Below are 17805 nucleotides of genomic sequence, written 5' to 3' on the forward strand. Positions count from 1 at the left end.
AAAATAGTGTCAGTACTGACCAAATGGTTTCATTCAAAAACAGTGGCTCAAAATGCAGGTGAGTCAGATAATAAATGGACCAGTAAAATTCATAAACATGGGTTCCCTTCCTCCCCCTGCACTATTCTGTGCTCCCTACACACAACATGCCTGAGGTTTCCTGCTTTTCTTGCCAATGTGTTTGACCAGCCTACACAATATTGGCTGATCCTGTGGTCACTAGTTGCCACTTAACAATTGTCTCACAATTGACTGTTGCTTCTTGGCTGTCAGGGGGACTAAACAAAACATGCTGATGCTCAGCTGGTGATGGGTTGAAGCCATGACTTTGTGGCCTCTGTGGTGTGAGGCCTTCATGAAAGAATTTTGCAGTTACTGCTGTCCCCATACAAAGAGCATGGAGGGACCTGAGAGTGGGAGAAGTTATTGATTTGGTGTCTAGGCAAGTTCTCTAGCTTGCACAGGAGCTCTCAGACCCTGATAACTCCTACGCTTTTGTAGACTGGAGAGAAGACTGCTTGAAAATTTCTGTACTTTGAAGTCTCCATGTGACATAATGACTACCTAACCTTTTCCTGAATCACATCTATCTGGGCAAAGGAAAAGATTTTGAACTAGTATTAAGCCAGTTGGTTTTAAGCTCCTTCCCGTTTGTCCCTTGTGCTGAGCCTGCTGGGTGTGTCCCAGGTGGGTGGTGGTGGCTGTGGCAGGAGGAACATTGTTCCCTGTGTTGCAGGGCTGAACGCGATGCAGTTACAGAACCTGGCCGCGCTGGCAGCTGCGGCCAGCGCCGCTCAGAACACGCCGAGCGGCACCGCTGCGCTCACCTCCTCCAGCAGCCCCCTGAGTGTGCTCACCAGCTCAGGTAAGACACTGCCCAATCTGGCCTGGCATGCATTGCCCTGAAAGTCCTTTCAGCACACATGTCACCTGTTTGTCACTTTCATATTGGTCCTTAATAGAGGAGCAGTTTACTAGTGGATTCTCTGGCCTTTGTTTAGGGTAGATATCTTTGCCATCAGCAAAGGCTTTTTTACCTGCTGTGCTCTTCCTCCAAATGGTCAGATTAATTTACAGTAAAAAGAATTTTTGAGGTCATCATGAAGCAGAAAGGTAGGTGACCTCCTTCCAGTCATGTTATTGCAATCTCATCGCATATTTGGTTTATCTGTGATTTTAGGCAGGCACTGTGGTAAATACACCCTGTTCCTATCAATATGGAAACAGAAAATGTCTTTAGCATGAGGTAATGCATTCTGTGCACTAGAACAGCGCAGTTTATATTCCATTAATCAAGACAAGGATATTATAACTTCCTCATAAAAGTAGAATAAACAGATACCTGTTTTCCTGGAAAGTAGTTGTCTAGAATTCAGTGTATGAGTTGCACATAAAAATCACTATCTTTCCTTTGCATGACTTTTTTGTGTTTTGTTTGTTTTGGGTTGGGTTTTTTTAACTTTAGTTTATGTACCTTAACCAGAGATACTAGAATGTCCAAGTAGTATTCTTTTGCTGCCTTATTTCTAAAGGTGATCATTAAATGCAACAAGCAAAAAACTAAAAATAAATTCATTTGTGCTTATGGCAGACATATTAAATTTTTGTCACAAACAAGGATCAGTGTTCCACTCAGTTATTTCTATCCTATTTTGAGTTATTACTAAATCCTGGCATGAGAAGGGAGACCCTGTATTTTCAGGGTGTCAGTTTTCCACCATCTCTGACTTCTCTCCTACAGAGTTGACATCCTCACCTGTGATTGTGAGAGACCAAAGACAGCTTGAGGGAGGGGATTTTAAACACCCACAGGTAGACTTTGAATTGTGTAGGAGGACCAAGGAGCTGGACTAAGAGATTATAAAGAGATTACAAGGAAAAGCTGTTTAGAAAACCTTCTGTCACATGATTGGGAGTTAAACCATGGGTGCTTTGCACAGTTTTCTACTTAAAGAAATTCCCAGGAAAGAATTAGTCCAAAGAGTGTTCTATTGCAGGAGATTTTTAACATAAAACCTTTGTGGTCTGCAATCCTTAAAAGATTGAAATTTTAACATTTATCTTGACTAACAGCTATGTATCTCATTCTATAATTTAAAAAAACCGAAAGAACAAAAAACTGTGAAAAGTTCAGACTACAGAAGAGCAGAATTCATAACCAACTCACTAATGCTTTTCAATCATAAAGGAAGCATGAAAGTGAATATATCTGCCAATTTCTCCTATATTTCCTGTTTGTCAGGTTATAATTTGTTGTGACTGGCATTTATTGGCTCTCTTGTCTGATGACTACAGCAAGTTTGTTTTCTGTTTTGTTCAGGTAGAGAAGGGCTGGCAGGTTGTAAAGTTCAAATGTCAGATGTGCTTTCACACTCGTGGAGGGGCTGGGGGTGGGAAGCAGCCTGTTTTCCAGTACTTTCTGTGCTGAATTCAAATAACCTTTTGATCATCAGTAGTATCAATAAATGGTTGTGTGTCAACAATTCAGTTATTGTGATGGGTCATTTTTATTTATATCCTATACAGATTTATCAGTTATCTCTTCACAGGCTTGTAACATGAAGCAGGCACTATTGTATTGCTCTTTAAACATGATTTTAAAGAGTAAAGATTAACTTTGTTCTAAAGAAATAAAGTTTTGGAGGGCATATTGTCTATAAATAGTCACTGACATCAAATTCTAAAACAGTTCTAATGCTTTTTGTTAGAGGTGTAAATATGCTTCACCTTTTAAAACTACACTCAAACTGGGATTAGGGGACGCCTCAGTGTGTACAGACACATTCAATCCCATGATCCTTCCTGTAATTAAAAGCTTTTTAACTCTTTAGTCTTCAAGCAATCTGTGTATTCACATAGAAGGCTGTTGAGCTCCACATAGAAAACATCTGTCCCTCCTGAACCACACCCAGACCTTGAAGAAACCCAGTATATAGCAGTGCAGTACCATGTGTTAATAAGTGCCTGCCTTGTCTAGGGACATATGGCAACATCTACTGTGATAACCTCTTAAACCTAACTGCAGATGAGATGACTAACTCCTTGACTTCTCTCCATCTGTCATCCAAATGTTCACCTGATGCTTATTTGGACATCTCTGCTCAAATTGCATAATTGGTGGAAAAATCCAGACAGTCCTGCATTTTTGCCTTTTTGATTTTCTTTCATCTGCACTGATATCATTTGTGTCTGGGGAGCCTGGAAGTCTACACAGTGCAGTCCATGGACTATGGATGGGTTGCATGTCAGAATGGTGGAATCCAGTTGTGCTGCCTTCCTACCCATTTCAGACAATTTTCTTTAGATAGTTCCAAGCACAGTTGTATATTTTGATGTAGAATGGGCTGAAGTAAAACCTTCTTGCTGAAGAATAGCTCTTGGAACTGAACAGTACATACCTGCTGTTATGTAGTCATTGTTGCAGAGACCATGGCTGTAAATAAATTCAAACTGCTAGCTTGTGAAGGGGACATCCAAGAAAATACTATATCTCAGGATACAAGGAGTGTCTTGTCTGAAATCTTTTTGACTTGAGCACCAATAAGAATTACCTGCTTCAGAGCAAAATAGAATTGTTGCAAAAGCTGAGGTGTGTCTCCATCTCTCTTCCTTCTAAAGGCAACCTTAAAGGTCCAACAAAGCTTTTTCTCATGATTTTGGTGTTAACTTCTGTAGAACTAACTCCACCTGGTGTAGCATTTGGTGGGCCATGTAAGGTGCTTCTGTCCTAGATACTACATTGGTAGACTTCTCTTACTGAGTTGATATATTTGAAGATGTTGCTGGAATAGAGGTCAGACTACTTATTTTTGGATGTACATTTCAGGACTTCTCTCAGTCCTAGCCCCAGCTGTGGCAGCAGGATTTTTAATAGAAAATTATTTAATGTGTCAAAATAATCTGGGCGTGCAGTGTTCATGTTCTGGCAGTATGGGAAAACCATATGTTCATCCTTCTTTAATGTCCCTAGTATCTATGTTGCAGGTCTTTTTCACCTTGAGTGACATTTCAAGGATAAGTGTTAATACATAGCAAGTGACTCTTACTTCAGGCAGCAGGAAACAGGGCATCACTGCTGGTTACCTTATGCTGAGATACAGAGTTTAGCCAACATTGTATAACATCTCATCTTACATGTCTTACACTTACTGACATTATTATTGCTATAAAGAGTAGATGTTATGATGAAGTAGAAATTTTTAAAAATGTAGGAAGGGCTTAGAATATATAAGCAGTATGATCAATCAAGTTGTGTGGGTTTGGGTTTTTTCTTTTACTTAAAGTCTCCTGTGTTGCCTGAATCTATTCCTTACTAGCTTTTTTTACTGGAATAACTTGACAAAGAAGTTGAATTACCAGGACTAAAAATTATTAGTTGAAGTTTAATTGTTTTATTTTAATAGCAGGTTCCTCACCTAGTTCCAGTAGCAGCTCCTCTGTTAATCCAATGGCTTCTCTTGGAGCATTGCAGACACTGGCAGGTGCTACAGCAGGCCTCAACGTTAGCTCTTTAGCAGGTAAGTTATGTGTAGTGGTGGCTTGGGGAAATAGCTGATTATCTTCCTCAGCCTGTGATAGGTCTCTGGTGTGATTTTTTTCTGCTCCTTGCTTTTTGTAATCGTGCAGAGGCTTTGAAAGATTATTGATCTGGCTCAGTGGAAGCACTCAGTCATCTTTTATTTCTTCTTTCTTATACAGGAATGGCAGCCTTAAATGGAGGACTTGGCAGTGGTGGTCTCTCAAATGGGACAGGCAGCACAATGGAAGCCCTCACACAGGCTTATTCTGGAATCCAGCAATATGCTGCTGCTGCACTGCCCACACTCTATAACCAGAGTCTCTTAACACAGCAGAGTATTGGTGCAGCAGGAAGTCAAAAAGAAGGTAAGCAGAAAGTTGTAGAAACAACTTGAGAGGGGTTTTCAAAAGGGCAAGCTTAGCCCTTGCACATACCTTACCTGCAGATTTTTTATTTGGTGTCATTTTTAGAATCCAAGAGTTACTGAAGATAAAAAAGGTCTGTAGGATCTTTCTACTAAGGACTGCCCAAAGTAGATTTTATACAGGACGCTTCTCATGGGGTTTGTTTCATCTTAAGTGCTTCCTTAATCATACTCCTGCATGTTCTCAGAGGGATGGAGAATATGAGTCTACAGCCTGATACATCCCACTGTCAGAGAATCAGATATAGTTTTATTAATTTTGTTTTCTGGGTCCTTCACCTCTTCCAGCAGCTACTTATGCAAGTCTTGTCACTCTTCAGGTTCAGGTTAAATTTAATATGTAGTGTAAAGTAATGTAGAAAGTAGGAGTAAGTTTTCTGCAGAATGAGGCATGTTTAAAAGAGAATCTGTCAGATTACAGACAATGTGATTGTTCATAGTTTGTTTGAAAATCTACTGAGTTGCTTTGAGACCACAAGTTTTGTATAGCCATTTTTTGTTCAGTCAGCATCTAACACTCAAACTTACTATTCAGCTGTCATTACAACAAATATCTGTAAACCAGTTTTGGCACAATGTGTAAAGTACAAACAAAAGTGGACAGAAAGAGCTAGAATTATTTGAGTGATCAGTCCCAGCGAAGCGTCATGCTCATTTATTCTGGAATCAAGTGCTCTGCAGTACTGTAAATAGCAGTTCCATTGTTTTATCTAGAAAATTTGTCTTGACTGGCTCTTCCACCCTTTTTTCTGCAGTGGATATGTGGAATCCGTGCTCTTTCTGAATTGATTTTCTTTCTTGTTTGAAGGTCCAGAAGGAGCCAATCTGTTTATCTACCATCTTCCCCAGGAGTTTGGGGACCAGGATCTGCTGCAGATGTTCATGCCATTTGGAAATGTTGTCTCTGCCAAGGTTTTCATTGACAAGCAGACCAATCTAAGCAAGTGTTTTGGTATGTTGGATCTACAGCTTCCTTATAAGGGGAAAGAGTGAGGCAGATCTCTCCTCTCTGGTGACCAATGATAGGACCCAAGATAAAGGCCTGAAGCTGACTCAAGGGAGGTTTAGATTGGATATTAGGAAAAGGTGTTTCACCCAGATGGGGGCTGGGCATTGGGCTCCCTTGGAAAGTGGTCACAGCACCACCCTGACAGCTCAAGAAGTGTTTGGAAAGTGCTCTCAGTGTAATTCTCAGGGTGTCCTGTGCAGGGACTTCAGTGATCTTTGTGATGCATTTCAACTCAGGACATTTTGTTGTTCTTTAAATCATTATCTGTAAAAAGGTGGCTTTTATAGTAATCTCTTTTTCAGTATATTGTCTAGTCTAGCTGTTAAGTAAGTAGGGAATCTCTGTATATTCCAAAAAAAGAAATAAACCAAACACTTCCAGCAATAAACTATATTTTCCTGATTTTCAATGTGACTTTTTGCTTTTTCACAATTTTGTACTACTATGCCCTATTATAGTATTCTGGCCCTAAATGATTCTCCCTGAGATTAGCTCAGCTGGTTAAAGCAAGGTGCTAATACTGTTAAGGTTGTGAGTTCAATCCCCTTATGGGCCATTCACTTAGGAGTTGAATTTCTTGATCTTTGTGGATCCCTTCTAACTCAAAGTTCTGTGATAATTATTTCATTTGCAGACTGTAATCCTGAGATAGTTCTTCCTCTTGCTTCTTCCTTTCTTTTCAATAGTAATTTGTATATATTACTTAGTACATTATGGTTATTAATTCTTTCTATTAATATTTTTATAAATAATTGTGGATACCATACTGCATTTTTGTAGTGCTGTAAACTCTCATGACTGTTTTAATAGATGGAGATTACTTGTGATGGAATAGGAGAAATGAGCCTTTCTGTGTGGTTTTGATAGCTTTGTGTCTACATAAAATCCTGATTTTTTTCCTATTTCAGCCAAAAGATATGGACAATCTGATGCTTTGTGAGAACACAGAAATATGCTGATCATTCAGCTATAACACCTACATATTATGGACACATAGCCATTGACTGGAGTGGGAGTTATTCTCACTCCAAACTTTGAGTGGAGTTGTTTAAAATAGGCTCCTTCAAAATACTGGAGAAATTTATTTTCAGGAAAGTCTTTTCCGGGAATGATATGCAACCTCCCATCTGAGATCAACCTAAACCCAATAGTGCTAGTGCTAGTGCTGTCCTTCCTTGGCAGCTATTTCACTCCAAACAAATCTGCTCCCATAATGTTATGAGAGTGATTTCAGTCTTGTATCTTTAATGAGCATTTGCATCTGGATGAGCATTTTCCAGGTTTGGTTTTCTCCCAGGTATAAGCTCTTATAAATAGCAGTACTTATTTTGTTGATAGGCTAGAAAATGTTAACTTCCTGAGGTCTGTATATCTTCTGGCCAAAGTTCCATATGTCAGCAAGCAATGCTTTGTTTGAGAGCCTTTGGAAGTTGTTATGGGGAGTCTAAAATGGTTGTGAGCTTCTGAAAATGGCACTTCATGCAAGCCTCTCTGACCTTGTGAGTGCCTTGTGAGTAGCCATTGTGGGCAGCTCAGCATGGGGTAACTGTGTGTTTTTCCCCTCCCCAGGTTTTGTAAGTTACGACAATCCCGTCTCGGCGCAGGCTGCCATTCAGTCAATGAACGGCTTCCAGATCGGCATGAAGCGGCTGAAAGTACAGCTCAAGCGCTCCAAGAACGACAGCAAGCCATACTGAGCACCCTCCCCTCCGGGACTGGAGTGAGAAGGATCTTCTGGTAAGTTGGAGAGGAGCGCACTTAGTGATTCGAAGCCCTAAGGCTGTGTTTTTACAGTCCTGGAAGCTGATCCATGCCTTCTATCTGGCACATCTTCCCTTGAAGACTCTGCTGCAGCCTCTGCTGAGAATCCCGCTTCGGATGGAGGACAAGTTTGTGCTTTTGTTTCCAGTGTTTTACTTTGGAGTTTAGGTGCCATATCGCTGAGGTTTTCTTGTTTAGTTTTGTTGGTTTTTTTTTTTTTTTTCTCCCTTATTTGAAGTTTGCTGTGTTTGTAACCAGTGTGTGTTGAGAAGGACCAATGCCAGCTCCTTGGGGGTGGGGAGAGAAGGTTAAAGGGAGCAGCAGAAATTGACACCACGCTGCCTTGGGGTAGAGAGGAGAAGGGAAAGCAGAAATAACACAGAACAGCTGATGAAAACAAAGATGGGCAAGGAGAACAGAGTCCTGGGTGAGAAAGAACCAAGTCCATGTAGCCTTTGTCATGCCCCACCCGCTCTTTGAAATTTCCTTAACCGTATGCTGCGGTGGGGATTTATTAAATCATCTCTAAAGCAGGAGACGGGGTAAAAGGGTGGACACATTAACAAGCCAAAGGAAAACTGCAGTGATTTTTTTTTTTGTTTGTTTGCTGTATATATACTGGTGTTTATATAGCAGTGTGAATGTACACAGCACTTTATAAAACTATTAAATAATGTCTCTGCCCAGAAAATTTCACACTTTGTCTACAGTGGAATATTAATGAGATGCAGTGAATTTCTCCATGTATATGAAAACCTATGTACTTCATCTAGGTTTTGTGGAAAGGTAGAGGCAGCTTAGTCTGGATGAATACATCAGGGTCTGGAAACAAGAAACTTTGGATCCATGATAACTGCAGAAATTTTTGACATTTTTTCTTCTTAACATTTGATCACATTCCCCATTTCCGTGGAATAATGTCTTTTTTTTTTGCAGAGATTGCTATGAATTCCTTTTCGTAAGCATAGTGTAAGTGCTGATTGTTTATTGAAATGATAACTTCCTGTTTTGTTGGGGTTTTTTGTTGTTTTTTTTAATGAACAAAACTCATGCAGTGACTTGGTCTAGTAATTAGGTGTATCTTTCTACTGCAGTTTTCCTTTAAGGTGGTGTGTACCAGTGCAAAACAGGCTAAACCAGGAGCTGCAGAACCAGAGTATTGAGCCATTCAGTCTTTTTCTGCCTTTTGGTACAAGATGTTATCTCTGATATTGAAGGAAAATTCAACACACCCCTTAACTGAACACACACTTTTTCTGCACACCAGTGAAATTGCTAGTGCATTGCTAAGGGCCTTTAATATTCTCTGGTTTTAGGGGGCTCAAAGGACTTTTGACACTCTGGCCTGAGCTGTTTCAAGAAATCAGTGTAGAGTTCCATTTTATAACCACCAAAATCCACCTCTGTCACAAGAGGAAGTTTACAGTTTCTGTGTCTTTAACAGAAGTTCGATTTACCTCATAATATCTTCTTTTCCTTGTTTTCTTTGTATTCCTGGCTTGTAAGGCTGTTTCCCAGGGCTCCAGCTAACACTGCAGTCTGGGAGCCAGTTGCTAAATTACGTTTGTGGGTCAGACATGGGGTCAGGACTTTGTGTTCTGCTCCAGCAGGAGGAGCACTAAACCCATCAAACCTGAGATCTCGGGTCTGAATCCCCACTTGTGTGCAGTGATCTGTCGGGCATTTCCAGGGACTGGGCCCCCTGGGATCTCAAACCTCAGAATTAGAACAAGACCTGATATGTAACATCCAAGGGGAGCCCTTTCCATTTCTTAGATTGAAAATCAAACAGTTGATGTCAGTCTGTCCATATTGATGGCAGACAGGTAAATCTGTCAGTATTATTTAAATAATTTTGTGGTGGCAAAGTTTCAAAGGCCAGATTGCCAAATTTCCCAGTTATGCTGGCATGTGGTACCCTTCTATGTTAATTATTTGAATCTCTCTAGAAAAGTAAACATACACTGAAGTGAACCATGTACACTTGAATTCTGCACCATAGGAAAGATGTGTCCTGGTTTTCTGAGAAAAGAGTGTTGGAGTGTGAAGGCCTCCAGGGTGATAATGGGATTTTTTATATATATATATAAATTATATACTTTTCAAAAAAAGGAAAAAAAAACATAAAAAAACATAGTTGGGAGCAACTGCTCCAAGTGCAACCTGCTGTAACCAAGAATGTTGTTTCTATTTTTATAGAAGTTTTATACCGCTCCAGGGTGGAGAATATTTATTACCTAAATTATTTCACTGGAAAAAAAAGGCCAGGGTTTTGTAGAATCCTGAATGTGATTGTTTTACACACATAATGATGTGCATGATTGAAACTACTGATTTTCAGTGGCCTGTTTGCAGCCCAACAACTGCTAAACAAGGAAGATGAATGCTGTGAACCAGTGGAGGAGAGCACTGTGCTCTGGGGTCTCTACAGTCACTCTTACCTTCTTTGCACCCTGCCCCACTGTACTATCCAAGCCCTTTGTCCTGTTTTTCTTTTAACCTGATGCTCTGGCCTCTTTACTAGTTATTTCAGTTGCCCAAAATTAGATATTTTAGCTTCTTCATCCTATAGTGTGTCCTCAATACTGTAACTTACAGATCAAGCTTGGCATTGTTGCAAATAGGTGCAACTCCTATTAACTTTAGGAGATTCACCAGTTTACACTGTGGCTTAGTTTGATCAGTGACTCCTCCCAGACATAATCACCTTAAGACACCTAACTTGGGCTAGCTCTTGTGCCTTACTGGCGTAACTATAAGTATTGCCAAAAAGAAAAAAGAAATAAATCTATGCAGGTTAAATTTTAAGATGTGATCCTCAGATGGTTTGAATCAATGCAGTTCAGCTCTCTGAACGCAGTAGAGCTGCATCAGTTTTCACCAGCTGAAGATGTTGCCCTTTTTGTGTATTTGTTTCAGATTTCCCTTTCTTGGTGTATCAATGTGTATGTTGCCAAAGTTAATAAATGTATCAAGTTTGTGACTTGGGCAGATTTTTTTTTCTGATAACAAAACTGATCAGATAAAGTCAACATTTCTGTGTCTGTTTGGTGGCTGCCGCTGATTGTGGGGATTTAGACTGCTCTTGCCTTTCAGTCTTAAGCCAGTTTTCTTCCTCACTTATTGGCAGGAAAGTCTGGGATTTTGGGGACTTGGGGCCTTTAAATTTTTAGTTCATATCATGCTCTTATTTAAGTGCAAATCTAATCAGTGTCAAATGCTCTATTTCCTGGATAGTAAGATAAGACTTGGGGGAGTTCAAATAAACTGCAGAAGGTTGGCTGAAGCAGCCACATGGACAAAGTATGCTGTATGCTTAAAACCAAAGAACCTGATTTTCTGCATGAAAAGCTAAAAGAACTTCTGATGAAATAGAATTCCTTATTACGTGTGCCACCAGGAAATACTTTAAATATATTTAGTTTACAAAGTGGAAATGGTCTACTTCATAGATTTATTCTTTTTCTCAGGAGATACATGATTTTACTGCTGTAATAAGGTGAAAGAATTATGAACTTGGTCTGATACTGCTTAGTGTCAGTACTATAGTAAATGTAATCATCATTTCTTCAGTCCCCTAGATAATCAACAGTCCAAAATAGGATAGCTCTTTGTAGTTCAGCCTTTTTTTTAAATAAATTATTAAAAATTTAATTATTTAATGCATTATTAAAAACTTCCAACTTAGAAAAATCTCACTGGCAAATGCATCTATCAGGAAAAAGCTTTTCACCTGAACACTGAAAGTCACATATTATGATAATTCTGTCCTGAAAGCTGAATCCAGCTGAACTGGTAATGGCTGTGGATTAGGGAAGAACCACAAAGCAGAATGAAGTTGTTCCTATTTTTATTTGGAAATACCTAAAACCAACTTGGATAAAGCAAATTGCAAATGAAGGGTGCAACTATGAACAGGTAAAATGCTTTGAAAGCTTCTTGTTGCAGACATGTAAACCTAAAGATGATTGATATCCCTAGCATACCTGCCACAAAATACAGAACACAGAAGGCACAATTATCACTATTGTGAGAATAAAACAAGGACAAACTGGAATAACTTTCTCCAAGTCATTAAGATCTTGTCCAGCATCTCATGATTCTGTTTTTATAGGCCAGTCTTTCCTTGGCACTTTGATAAAACTCAGTCCTTGCCCTCAACATAGCTGAGTGAAGTATTTGAAAAATCCATATGAAGAAAATCCCCAGACAAATCACACAGAGGATTTCAGTGGTGCATCCTAAGATGTCACTTGATTTCATGTTTCTTGTTATTTCTCATGCCTCAATTCGTGATGAATTTGCTTTTCTGGATTAAGAGTGAAATCTTGCACCTATCTGCAAATTGTCTAGAGTATTTCTTGAAATACAGAAATAAGTGCAAGAGTTGCATTACACTCTGCTGGAGTTGGTTTAAACTCTGTACTCACTCAAGTCTTTTTCCTTTATTGGAAAGCATGAAAAGCAAACTAATCTCAGCAGTTCTAATAAGAGGAGTCTTGCTGATTTAGTAGACAATGTGTTTCTTGTTGCTTTGAAATGAGAATGCAACACTTGCTATTCTCAAATTGTTAGATAATATGCAAATCTCATCTTGTTTTAGGCTGTAACCAGAAGCTTTGAGATGTGCTGAAGATTAAGGCCACAAATAGGAGCTAAAGGGGAGTTAGGGGTGTGGGGAGGCAGAATAAGAAAACTGCCTCTCTCCTCTACCTCCCACTCTCATCCCAAAATGTTCCTTGTCTCTTGCAGCTCACAAGCTGAGGAAAGGGAGCGGGAGTATTTATGTCACTTAATATAAGAATTTTTTTTTTTATAAACTCTTCAAGAAAATTTCAGGAAACACTTTTTTTCTGCTCATCAAACTGGCAACAGTGACTGTAGAGCTTCTCAGAGCCCAGAATCTCCTCCTCATGAAGCCAGGGAGCTGAGGGCTATTACATGAAAGGTTGGGAATGGAAAATCCCTGTGCAGGTCTAATGGTATGACAAGTGCTCAGCTAGGACAAGTCTTAACATGCAGTCTTAAGGAATTCTTCTCTGATGTGTGAGCTTTTTGTCTTGTATAATCTTTTTTTCCCCTTTTCCAAATTACCCCACCTCCCCCCAAATTACATGGGCTCCTAGGGAATGAGAAGAGACTGTAGCTAAAGGAAAGAACGTGGATTTGCTGGGCTACTACTGGCTAAGAACATCCCATGTTAGAGTGCAAGAAAAGTCTCAAATATCAAACCACCTGTGAATCCCTTGTGTCCTCTGTCTTGTCTCTCATGGTCTCAGTCTCTGTGGGCAAGTGTTTGCCCTGGAGTCATATTTTTTGGAATCGGTCTCCTGGGGAGGGAGTTTAAACTCTGTTCTAAACAGAGGCAGTAGACACACTAGGCTCAGAGCAAGGTGAATGCATGCTAACCAGTGTGTCACTAGGCTGTGGAATGCTCCACAGACTGGGTGCTGAGAGGGAAATCCAGGCCTCTGCTTCCATTTGGTTTCTGGCAGTTTGATGTTTACTTGGTGTCCTTCATGTACTTTGACTTTTACTTGTCCATCGTTGGCATGTGCTGCCCTTGCCTGTCAACTCCCTTCCCCAGGAGATCTCATTGTACAGTGCCCATTCTTGTTCTCTCTCTCCGTGTTTGGATGTACTGCTCTGTGTAACTCAGTGGGTCTCCCTCTTTCTGGTTTGTTTTTTTTTCTAGATTCCTGCCGTTTGTTCATCGTTGTGCCTAAAGCATGTCGATGTGGCGTTCAAGTACATCGTCCAAATCCTTGTCTCTTCAGCTTCTCTGATGCTTGAACTCTCACCTTTGACCTTGTGTTGACCTTTGATGCTGATGTGTATTTTTATTATGTTTGTTTCTTTTTTTTTTTTTTTTTTTTTTTTTTTTTTTTTTTTTTTTTTGTGCTGCCAAATTGGTTTTGCTAGAAAGACTGCTGAAGGGGAATATTTAAACTTGCATTTGAATATAAAAGAATTTCTATTTTTCTAGACCTTCGTAAGATAACCACTTGATTTTGTGAATCTGATTCTTTGTAATTTGTCTTCAGAGCAGCCTTGCTAGCATACCTTGTGGAGTATTTGTATTTCTGTGAACATACAGCCAATCACTTCTAGGCTTAGTTTTTTCTGTGTGCTTAGTTTTAAAAACACAGTTCGAAGAAAAAGTCAATTATATGGTGTGACTCAATCTTTCAGGAGACTTCCTAGTCACATTTTGCTGATTTGGTTTCTGTGCTTGAGGAGACAGCATGTGTTTTTATGAGTTCAAACTTGTGACTTGAAGTGGCATCAACAGAAAACACTTGAACTACGTTTTCCTCCGATTGTAGCTACATTTTTGCCCTGGCATTTACTGATTTTTTTTTTTAATTATTATTATTTTTATTTTTTCCCTGCTTCCCTGTGTGATTATCAGTCTGCAGTGAAAATTTGATCAAAGCTGATGTTGTATTTTGTTAAGCTCTGGCATGCTTGGTTTTTTTGTAACTACAATCTCCTCAGCAAAATGTGATGTTTTGTTTTAATCTTTCAAACTAAGATAGTGCCCAGAAATGTTGTGCATGTTTCCTGCTGTTTTCTTCACACCCTCGTATATATCACCTTCACCTCTCTGTTTTCTATAGTTTGTGCAAAAACTGAGCAATTTAATGGGTTTCAAACGTATCCTTTAAATTGGTGGTTTTGGTATAACAAATATCTGATCAGAAGCCACCTGAGGGCATCTACCTGTGCACTTAGACTGTCTGCCTGACAGAGCACCTGGACCTTGCTCCATCTCCAGTGCTGTCAGAAGCTCTGAGGGTGCTTGGTTACACTGTTCCCCTAGTGGAAGTTTCAATGGAAGGGGATAGCTGGGAGCAGGAAGGTGAGAGAACTCACAGTATTTCTGTTTCCAAAGCTATCTGAAGCTAGGGCTCATTTAAAACACTGAGCATTTTGTACAACTCAGGGCACATTTCTGTGAAGTCCAGCCCCAATCTAATACCATCAGTCAGAATTTGGTGGCAGGATTCTGGAAGGATCTAGGTTTGCTCATTAAATAAAGTGTTTTAAATTTCCCAGAGAAAGCATTTGTAACACTGGTCCTACAACTGCTGGCTCTTTTCCCAAATGACAAGCACAATACAACAGCCTCTGAAGCTGTTACCTGAACAGGGTACCATCCCCAGCTCTCTTTTCAAGGGCCTTAGCTGGGGAATCTCTGCGGAGATTTTTTAGTTTTTGTTTCGTTTTTAATTGGGTAATGAGCTGAGCAGTTTTTTGTGGCTTGCAGGATGAACTAGAACAGGTTACTGCTCTCTGGGCAGCAGGCTTCCCCTGCCCTACGTACCATCTGCACAGGTAGAAACTGGGAAGTAGCTTCTAGATGAAGGCACCTGAAGAGTGAGTGCTGTGATGAAGTTTCAGTCAGAAACAGCAGCAAGCTAGTGTAGGTATCTTAACAGTTGAAATAATGTGAAATGGAATTCTGGGAGAAGGGTTTTTGCTGAGAAAACTAGTAGAGTTTGATTGGATAGAAATCTTAATTTTGTCCAGTGTTTGGGATAATGTAAAGGTGCAAAGATTGTTTTCTCTTCTACTTTTGAGTTGGTTGAGGATACTGTATTCTCACTAGGTATTGACCAGACTTTGTAGACAGTCCTTAATCTGCTTACAAAAGAGAACAATTTGAATATGGTTCATGTACCTGGGAGTGAATCGTGAGGCTGAATGAAAAAGGGTAGAGGCTCGTTAATTTGGGAAGTAGGGTTGGGGGCTGGCTGCTGTTAGTCCCACAGTCTGAATGCACAGGGCTGTGTGCCAGGGGGCACTGATACCCTGCAGTGTATGGAGGAACTGCCAGTACGTTTCTGTACGTGTGCATTTGGTTCCGTAAGGAACCTTGGGGAAACCTGTGGAAAAATATCTGAAGAAAACCAAAATGCCAAATGTTGGGTGTTTCTTTCCTTTCTTCTTTCCTTTTCTTCCTTTGGTTGTTTTAATTGTTCTGTGGTGGTTTTAATGGATTTGAGACAGTGGAGCAGCAGCTGCCTTTCTGATTTTTGGCTGCTTTTTGTGAATAATTTAAAAAGAAAATTTACATTTTGGAGACAAACCTGTGGGCTTTTTTATTGGTACAAACATTGTATTTAACACTAGGGGTTTTGTACAGTTTTTTGCCTTTTCTACTAGAAAACAATGTAAAGTGATTCACAATGTGACGAGAAAACAAATTGCCACTATGACCAAATGTAGAGTCTGTTCTGCAGTTAACGGGATTTAATCAACTCGAAGTCGTGGTTCAGTCGTAGAAATGCTTTTCTTTACCTTGTTTGAGCTGTTCCTTTTTTTCTTGTTTTGATTTGCAAAACAAAATGTCTTTTTGTGTGAAATTGTGTTGTACTCTGTAGAGAATTACAGATTTTACTTTAATGGTTTAAAAAGCAGAGGAGCGCGTGTTGCTTTTCTGATCTGATCACAGAGTTTGTGTAGTGGATTTAAAAATGAAAAGATTTGTTACAAGTTTGGAACAAGCGAGTATGTGTTAAAGGAATTTTCTTCCTTTTGTGTGTGTGGTTTTTTTTTTTCTTTTTGTCCCAAAGGGCAACTTAAAGCTGTTTTAATTGCACAGACACACCGACAACAAGTCATTTTGTATATGCCAAGTGTGGTACCTTCCTTTGTTTATTTGCTATTAAACTGTTTGAGAAGAGTCCTTGTGTGTTGTATTTGTGTCTTAAACATGAGGTTCTTTTTGGGGTCCAATTGTGAGAAGATGAAGAGAGAGATGAGAGAACTATTTTGCAGTTTCTTAGCTGTGAGACACAGAAATATTCATGGCCCAATACCACTTGTTCTGGATGTACAGTATCAACCTAGATTTTTACTTTTGTGTAGATGAGCTACTTTGAGTAAAAATGGAAAAGGTTTTCTGTTTGATATACCTCCATTTTGGGTTGTTTGACAGTCAAGTCCCCTGTAGATACAGGAAAGCTGAGGATCTTGGATAATGCAAATAAGTGCAACACTTGGGATTGAGGAGTAGGCATATCCAGCCTCACAGAACTGGTGCCATGCAGCTACTTGCCTATCCATGCACTTGTGCTTCAGGGTGTTTCAGGGGCTCAATACCTTGGGCAGGGCATCAGCCCTGCAGGGCAGCAGGGCAGCAGAGTGCATGGTGCTGTGTGGGATCAGAGAGGCACCAGCTGATGCCACTCTCACAAGCCCCACACTTGCCACCACCTCCTTCCCCTTCCAGGAGCACAGCCAAGCTTGCTGAATCTGTCCTGGTTCTACAGCATCAAGGTACCTGCAGCCCCCAGTACTCCTGGTCCTGGACATACTACACAGGGAAACTGAAATGGGTTTGGATTTCTTACTAATGATAGGCACAGGGTACCTGCTTTGCTCTTAGAACTAAGACACCTTTTATGATATCTCATTTCAAATTAATAAAAAGTATTTGGCATATTCCAAAGCATCATTCATTTAGAAACTTGCCACAAGTTTGACACAACTATTGCCTCTCTCAGAAGGAAAGTGCCACAATGGCCATGATTTTGCTGCATTTCTGAAAGCTTCTAAAATTCCCTGATGGATTTTTTTCTTTCTGCTGTCCTGCATTTTGGAGACTTGGAAGCATTTGTGGGACAGCTATGTTTCTCCTCCATGTCCTTTTTCCGTGTTATGTGGCATACTCTGTTTCACCCCATCACTTCCTACATGGTTGTAAATCTGAGAGCACTTGCAAAGCATCAGGATTCAGTGCTGCATTCCTTGCCCTGAGTGCACCAATTGCAGCACGAGGCTCAGAGCCACCTGTTACAGACTGTGCTGGGATCCCTGCAGTTAATTTGCAGCTGTTGAGAAGAGAGGCTGGAGGGGTTTCAGTTTAGATACAACTTGAGGCCAAGGATGGAGAGAAACAATTGAATCAGAAAAAGGGTTTGTTTAGTCAGAATAGAAGATTCCAGGTTGTGCAAGAAGTTCACTCACCTTGTCTTACACAATCAAAGCTTTGTAAGCTACATCTTACAGAACTGAGTCTGGATCCCTCGAGTCAGTTGCTTTTTTATTTTTGAAGGCTTTTTCTTCAATTTAAAAGGCCACCAC

The 17805-nt window shown here is 40.0% G+C and overlaps 1 protein-coding gene across 13 annotated transcripts in view; it reads left to right on the forward strand.

Annotated features, from left to right (window-relative positions):
- CELF1 (CUGBP Elav-like family member 1) overlaps window positions 1-16402 on the forward strand; it is a 57981-nt gene extending 41579 nt beyond the window's left edge. For 9 of the 13 annotated variants that reach the window (XM_079307619.1, XM_079307624.1, XM_079307614.1 and 6 more), the window contains exons 10-15: window positions 737-865; window positions 4404-4517; window positions 4699-4884; window positions 5752-5895; window positions 7522-7689; window positions 13409-16402. In XM_079307619.1, the coding sequence (XP_079163745.1) occupies window positions 737-865; window positions 4404-4517; window positions 4699-4884; window positions 5752-5895; window positions 7522-7649 (701 nt within the window). In that variant the 3' untranslated portion in view covers window positions 7650-7689; window positions 13409-16402. The remainder of the gene's footprint in view (window positions 1-736; window positions 866-4403; window positions 4518-4698; window positions 4885-5751; window positions 5896-7521; window positions 7690-13408) is intronic. The other 4 variants (XM_079307622.1, XM_079307616.1, XM_079307625.1 and 1 more) reach the window with 1 other exon arrangement.
- Window positions 16403-17805: the final 1403 nt, after the last annotated feature.

Source organism: Erithacus rubecula, assembly GCF_903797595.1.
Source record: "Erithacus rubecula genome assembly, chromosome: 6".
Taxonomy (NCBI): domain Eukaryota; kingdom Metazoa; phylum Chordata; class Aves; order Passeriformes; family Muscicapidae; genus Erithacus; species Erithacus rubecula.